Source organism: Humulus lupulus, chromosome 3 (genome assembly GCF_963169125.1).
Source record: "Humulus lupulus chromosome 3, drHumLupu1.1, whole genome shotgun sequence".
Classification (NCBI taxonomy): Eukaryota; Viridiplantae; Streptophyta; class Magnoliopsida; order Rosales; family Cannabaceae; genus Humulus; species Humulus lupulus.
In genome coordinates, this window is record NC_084795.1 from 232,097,661 (window position 1) to 232,105,871 (window position 8,211).

At 40.8% G+C, this 8,211-nt stretch overlaps 1 protein-coding gene across 1 annotated transcript; it reads right to left on the reverse strand.

Moving 5' to 3' along the window:
- Positions 1–999: 999 nt before the first annotated feature.
- On the reverse strand, positions 1,000–1,750 carry LOC133821558 (dirigent protein 21-like). Its single transcript, XM_062253779.1, has one exon. It carries the CDS (start codon positions 1,735–1,737, stop codon positions 1,150–1,152), a length of 588 nt encoding a protein of 195 aa, XP_062109763.1. The 5' UTR covers positions 1,738–1,750; the 3' UTR covers positions 1,000–1,149.
- Between the last annotated feature and the right edge of the window lie 6,461 nt (positions 1,751–8,211).

Here is an 8,211-nt window from a genome sequence, read left to right on the forward strand (position 1 = left end):
ATCAGCTCTCATAACTAACTTTAAGTGACAAATAACCCCTGGACACAACTACCCCTGAGCCGTTCCTTTCCCCTTATCCCTCCTAGCATACACAAATGTAATGGGGTGTCTATCAGAATGGCTGCCATGGAGAGCTGAACAGGGACGAATTACCTCCAGGCATTTTTCAAGACCACAAGGAGTTTGAGCCAGGTTAATCTAAGTGATGTGTCCCATTCCTTGTTGCGGTTTAGTTTCTAAGACTTAGTATCGTTGTTAGTTTTTTTTCTCTGTATTTCTATGGCGGAGTTCCAAGTGGTTGTTTGTTTTAGTAGTGTTTTGTTAGCTGTTGTAGTCTGTCTCTGTTGTTGAACTATTTGTAATCATATCCGATTTTATTAATCTATTTGGTTGCCTTGGTTGCCACCAATTATCAAAAAAAACCATGCTCATCACGTTCTTTTTTTTCACCAATAATGTCTTCTCACCTTCTTATAGTTATGTTTCGCACATCATTATCTTCCTTACATGTTTTTTTTAATGTTTTCACATATAATAATCTCTATTTTTATTCTTTTTTGTGATTATAAGTTTATATATGCTAAGTAAATGTTCTGGTTTTGTTTAATTTTATTGGTAGAGTAATGGAGTACTCATGATTAACCTTCTGTGTTGCAAATTATATTTAAACAAAAATTATTGTGTATATATGTGATAATGATAATAATTTGGATGAAATTATTAAATAATATAATGTCAATTATATAATGCTATTTAAATGTTTTGTATTGAAATTATTAATTTTTTTAGTTGTTACATTTGTTTTATAATAAATTTTCTTACTTATTTTTATATTATATTAGACATATATGTTTTTCTGAAAAAAAAATCTACATAACCGCTCGAATAGCGGTCCCCATTTCCTTGTTTGAATCTTGTAAAATTAAGCTCCATACTCATATTATCCCGTACTCTCCCACAAACTATAAGATTATAACAACATAACTAATACAACAAGGATATCCAAACCAACGAAAAATCATATTAATCTTATTATTAATCAACAAGTACATACATAAATATATATATATTCAATTATAATAAAAATAAAAATCACGATCAATAACATAAAGATCAACCGGCTCCATTATTAACTGGCTACCTAGCTAGCTAGTAATGCAAAACATAGACATTGTACTCAACAACCGCATCCCCAGAAGTGATGTTAAACGTATGTGTATTGGCTTGAGCATAGCCTCTGGCGAACCGGAAAAGCCCGCTTCCGCCAACGATCGGCATCTCTCTAAAGGCGGAGAAGACGGCGTTACGTCCCAAGATGCTAAGGGTGCTTCCGTTAAACTTACCTTCCGTGAACACATAATTCAAAACCATAAGTAGTCCCACATCGGATTGCGAGGCCGAGGTGTAGATTCCCTGAGCTCTTCCCACGGCCTTGGAGTTCGGCTCTGGCCCCTCCGTCAAGGGATCGTCAATGACCACCACGAAGCCGAAGCCCGTCGACGACGTGTTGCTTGTTTTGGCCGCGGCAACTTGAACGGCCGTAGGGTTTGGGCCGCTGACGATGTCATGGAAGTAGAAGTGGAGGTGGGTCAGCTCCTCCTTCTTATGCAACCCTATCTCTTTGTGAGAAAGGCTTTCGTAGTACTTATCATTATTTTTGTATGCTGCAACGCTGAGGTTCAACAGGGACAAAATGGTAATTAGGGATATGATGGTGTTTTGGATAGTTTGGGCCATGATGCTAATGTGATCACTTGCTAACGCCAAAAAGGTTAGGAGATTTTTATCTTGTGATTTATGTCATTTATATAGGCGTAGCAGAATCATATATATTATTATTATTATTTTAATTATGATTGGGCATGTAGAAAAATTTTCTTCCAACTTTGGACCCTTTTTTGGAAAGTTACTATATATAATATTCTAATCTAGCTAGCTAGTCCGCTAACGGGGACAGGTCTGTTGTTGACTTAGCAATTAAAAATTGCAATTAAGGCGCAAATTGATGTGTGGCGTAACTCTATTATAAAGAAAATTATTATATTAATACAATAATATAGTGAATATCCCTATTTAGCTTTAACAATAAAAACTACATATATCATTACTATAAATATAAGTCTATATCGATTGAAATCTTAAATCATTATAATTGTCATGATAATAAGAGAATTAATTTAACAAATAATAATTATAAAAACAATGTGTGCGTACGTTACATTTACTTAAATTGGTGAGTATTCGATTTAATTTAGCGAGAAAAAGTGCGACGTGGTAGGTAAGTTAGTCCTAGATATGCGTTCCTATATGGAGACAAAAGTCAATATCCATAACCCATTTTTTGGAATATTTTAAAATTGTCTGTTAGGCTTACTCTGTTATGGTCTTGTAAAAGAATGTGAGAGTAACCTTCTAAGAGGGACTTTGACCAAATAAAATTGTAAACATGGCTCTCTAAAATTAACGGAACCGAGAAATTATGACAGAAAAATTGTGCATTTGATTGGTTGGGCCAAGTAGAATCATCATGTGGCCATCTGCAATGTCTCAGTGACTAGATAGTGTGCTCCCCCTCGAATTTATGCAAAGTTAATATTGATGCTGCTTTAGATGGTCCTACGAGGAAATAGAGTTTTCGCGTGATTGTCAAAGATCTTAATAAAAAAAAGCTATTTATCGTCCAAATATAGCTGAGGTCATGCCCGTGTTTGAATGGATTTTTCGCTAACACTAATTATAATAAAACTTAAAGAAATTAAAGATGAGATACAGATATTTACATAGTTCAAGTTATAAATAAATCTTAGTCCACAAATCATTGTATTAGGATGATAAAAGCTTGGAGGTATCAAGTTTCTATGTGCGTTTTCAGGCAGCGTTTTGGCAATGCTCTAAACAAAAATAAATTTAGAACATTTACAGTGTGTACCCTAACCCTATTTATAGATGACTAAGGGCAATTAATTCCCTAATGATAGTTAATTACAATTATTCTTCATTAATGGGGTCTTAAATGGACAATAAATGATCAATTCCATCAGTTAATGTGCTCGTGGGCCCCTGCGTATCTCAGTGGGCCCAATTACGAGAACATACTCCTCTAGAGCTGATTAACGGTGAATAAAGGCAAGACTTTCCTTCTAGGGTGCTTTAGGCGAGCTAAAGGGGGCTTAATTAACTTTCGTAAAGACTTAAGTACTCTTAATACATGCTACACGTCACCTGGTGAAAACACTGACAACATTTGCCCCCAAAGTTTTCACTCGTTCTCGGACAGTAGAACTTTAGATTGAGAAGAGTAATTTTGTGGGACTTACTCGGGTTGAGACGATTGGGCTTCCTCGAGGCCCGACATCTTTAAAAAGGTGACGCCACATGTTACTCCCTATTGTTGGGTCCATCAATTGATGCCATTTAATGAGGGGTATTTTCCGCGCCCAAGACATCTACTTCGTACCCAAGGTAAACTTTCGCCTTGTACATGAGGCATCCTTTTTCCCTTTTAATCATGATTCGTGCCTTGGTAAGCGTGACCACTGGATCAGGCCCGAGTACCTACTCCCTAGGTGAACAACGACTGGGGTTGAATCGATCCCCATCCACGTTCACGAGTATATATTAAAATTTTGTCGCTCTCATTTTTCACCTTTGCATTCGAAACGTTTTCCATTCCAAAGCTCTAAAAAATCCTTTTTCACCAAGGACACATTTATTTGATTCAGTATCCTCTCATCGTCGATCATGGAATTTTGGAGAGAGTCAAAGTATTTCTGGTTCAATCGGATGAAGTATATTCGCGTTCGAACTCAATTCAGCACGATATATTGGGTATTTGTTCTTGTGATTTTATGGGTTTATGTTTAGTCTATTGGAATATTTAGGATATAGAGGTCATTTTACCTCTTTTAGCACTTTTTTTGGGTCTATGTTGGTTTCGAAACCAGCCATAATGGACCGTTAAGGCTTTCTGGCACTCTTTTGTGTTCTGGACACTCAACCATTTTCTAGGAAATTTCCAGATTCCGATGACATTCTTGAGTCTTCGGTGGTGTCTCCGGGAGCCAACCTTAGGGTTTCGACAACACTCATTTTCCTTAGAAAATTTCTCTCATCTCCAATCCCCTAGCAGTTGTCTTAGGGTGTTTTCGTGTTTTGGCCATCCTTTTTTGGTCAAAGTGCTAACTGCTTGGTTTTTGTTTCAAATGTCCGAGGAACTACACGAACTACACTAACAAGGTTTTTACACTTTCAGCAGAGAATTACTCGACATGGCCCGAGAAGGAGGAAGAGAACCTGATGGGAGATAGGCACTGGTCCAGGCATTAGCACAGGCGTCGGTGGTTAGAGAAATTGCTCTGGTGGCAGAGAGGCCAGCATAGAGAGTCAACTCCATGTCCAAGGAGGAAGTGAATGAAGCTCCAATTCCCTACTCCACTCAGTGATACACAACTACGAAGTTCGAGGCAGAGCACATTAGAAGCAAGCTAAAGCATCCCGGGGCCATGGAGCATATCATGGGGCACTATGGGATCTGGGAGGAGTGCCTGGTGCGCCTTGTCGAGATACAGAGAGATCACACTGTAGCATGCATGGTCTCGGGGCCTAGAGCCAGTCGAACCTTCAGGCAGGAGCAGCACTACCCTCCACCACTACTTCATGAATTTTTTGAAGTATGTAGGGATTGATTCATTCCAGATGTCCCCAAATGGCTATAGGGTCCTCGAGGTCATGTACATCCTTTACCAGAGGAGGAATTGGCCTGAACCTTTTCTGGCAGAGATCTTATATCTCTACAGCTTTCGGGCATGTCTAAGGAAAAAGGACCTCGACGGATTTTACACCTTGATGAAGTTCGCCAACATGAAGTACAAGGCTCCCCACCACAACGAGAGCCATGTGTAGGGCTACATGGACCATTTCTTTTTCACAAATGGCTTCCTGACGCGAACCAACCCAGCTATCATCCTGTAATTCTCCAAGGTTTGTAAGTATCTTATTGTCTCTTGAGTCTATTCTCCGAGTTCGATCCCATTTTGTTACTTAGTAGTTTCTCCTTGTTAGGTCCCTATAGTTGTACTCCCTTTGTCCAAGCGTTCAAGGATTGTTTGGAGAAGATGAAGGGTCTTTCAGACGTGCAGCTGGAGCTGGAGCTGAGCTAGCTGGTCACATAGGAGAATTCAATTGTTGCGGGTCTTCTCAAGGAAGGACAACACATCATCAACTTTGATCTGACTTAGTACCGAAACTCCAACCAGTCCCATGAATTGGCCTCGCGACACATTAATTATGTTGACGAACTGGTCCGCGCCCAATACAATCAGCAACTACTAGAGGAGCAGATTGAGAATGCCTTGGCTGCCCAAGCAACCCGAGGGGCACAGTTGGATCAGGAGCTTGATGAGGAGATCTAGGTAGGGAAAGACTATATAATGCTAAGCATGTAGGAGATGGAGTAACTACCGAGCACGTGAAGGATTCTTTGTCACTTCTCTTGTGTGGCCTTGCCTCGGACCGTCCCTGGACTCAGGAGGAGTACCAGGATTACCAAGATCTGATAGATCCCTATCTCCACCACCCAAAGAGAAGACTACATCCTCGAGGGTTCGTGCCACTTGATGACGTGACCTTCTTTCATGCTCATTTGTTTTGCCAGTATGAGAATAACACAACCTAGTAGATGGGGAGACATTTATGGGAGTTTGCATGTTCGATGCTCCACTTGGAGGAGGCGTCTAGTGGTGGGGCTTCCCAAGAAGCCCACGTGCTCTCGACACTTGATGCATTTTATACCAGTCTTTTACATGTCTTTTATAAATGTTGATATCTGCTATTTCCTTTTGTAGACCAAATGGGGATGTCGGTGACAATTCGCGCTAAGAGGCAGCGGCTGGAAGGTCTGGCCCTGGTCGTGATCCTTGCAACACAAGCGACTGTGCCCGCGACATCTGTGGAGGTTCTTGTGGCCCAAGCTACGAGGTTCGTGGTTCAGGCAGAGGAGCCCATGGTGGTGGATCCACCCGTGATTGACCTCATGGGTGGATCTCCCACCCTAGGAGGATGGACGTCTTGGGCAGACGAGGCCCAACCTTCTCTAGAGGTGGCAGACAGCCTAGTAGCGGAGTTCCTTTGGTTACTGATACTCCTAGAGTACTACTGTAATGACCCAAGATTACTAATAAGGCTTAAGAGCCTTGATTAGTGTGCCGGGAGGGCATAATTGGTTTATGTGTGATTTAAATGATTAAATGTATGATTATGTTATAAGCATGCTTATATGATTATTTGGATATATGAGATGCATGATTATGAGTTTTGGTATGCATGTAGGCCCTGCTTAGCTTATAGGGGCATATTTGTAATTTCGGCCCGTTGAGGGCATAAATGTAATTATTTGTGATAAATTTTTGAGACCACATTATTATGCGGATATATATGCAGCTGGTGACTCGAGACGGTCCTAGTGAGCGGTTTAGCGAAATAGTCACAGCGGGGACTTGTACCCGGCTCGGGGGAGCCTGGGGGTATTTTTGGGAACTTGGGAAATATATTGGAGACTATTTGACATTGAGGAAAATAATTGGTGATTAATTAGATGACGAGAATTAAGTGGTAAATATTAGGAACACTTGAGGAATTAGCTGGAATTGGGAACAAATGACCAAAATACCCTTAGAATGTTTAAAAGCTTAGGTTTAAATGGGAGGGGAAAATGGTCATTTGGTAGTTAAAAGGGGATAAGGGTCTTTTAGACTTAGTGGGGGTTTGTAGAATGTGTTAGAAACTGAAGGAAAGAAAGAAAGAGGAAAAAACAGAGACTTATTTTTCTCCCAATCGATCACTTCTCCTCTCACTCTCCCTTGAGGATTTCTGAAGCTATAACTCAAAGGAAGCTTAGGCTAGAGCTGGGACCTTGGTTCTTGGTGAAGCTAGGAGGTTCAGCTGGAGTTAGTGTTCAATTAAGGTAAGGTTTCTAGCTTTTTCTGGGATTGCTGAATTATGTTGTGTTGATCTTTGAATCTGAACTTTGGATAGGAATTCAAGGAGTTGAGATTTGGGAACTGAGGCTGGAAGGGCTTAGAGGGAAACCTAGGGTCGAATTCCCCATTAAAGGTTACAATTTTGGACTTGGTCATTTGAGTTTCTGGGTTGTTTCTAATTTTTTCTGATGAGTTCTTCAGTTTCAAACTCAATCCTTGTTTTTCTGTGTTTGATGGTGCATGTGGCCAAGTTTGATGTTGTTGGGCCATGTGGGATGAGATGTAGGGGATGGTAGGCTTAATTTGAAGTGTGGTTGAGGTTTAGAGGGGTTTTAGGGAGTTTTGGCTTGGGGAAATTCGAAGGAAAAAAAACTCAGGGTTTTCTGGTGCTGTTAGTAGCGTTGTAGCGCTAGGGCGCAACAGTGGTAGGCCTGGCTTTTCTAGGGGTTTTTGTCTCTGTCTGTAGCACTGTAGCGCTACCCTGCCTTCAGAAGTGGATTTTTGGGTATTTTCTTAGGGTTTTCGCCCAGGGGCTTGGGGTTTGATCCCACCACCCCGTTTGGTGGAATTAGGGCTTCCCGAGGGTTCGGGATTGGTCCTGAGGTTAGGTTACGGGGTTGAATGCTAATGAGGGTTCTATGTTACGTTTGTGATTAGGTGTAGGCTAGGGCTTGGACGGGATCGTGCTCGAGAATCATTTCAATTAAGCAAAGCGCTCGAAATCAAAGGTAAGAAACTGCACCCGGTTATGTGATTATGTTGGGACTAAGAGTTCCCTTTATTTGTATGTGATGTCATGAGATGGTATTATGCCATGGGGACATGTGATAAACGACCTAAGAGTGTCGGAATCAATATTTGCGCACAGGGTGCGGCTCGGCCACTGGTAGCTGAGGTTAAGTACATAATCACTAAGCTTGGCCTAAGGGAGTTGGAGTCAGTGGGATAATCAGAGGGTGCGGCATAAGGGTGTCAACCCTGGATTTTGGTGTGATATGTTTATTTCTGTATAAACTGATGATTGTGACGAGTTTGTTATCTGAATAACTAATTATTGGTTTGTAGGTTGGTATCATTGTTTTATGTGAGCAATATGACCTATTGTTTATCTGATTGATGATTTGTGAATTATTTGTCTGTTGGTTGTCGCTTATGCTATGTGTAACGCCCTACTACCTTAGAGCCATTACTAAGCGAGTTTAAAATGTGCAATTAACTCGCTAAGCGAGGTTTA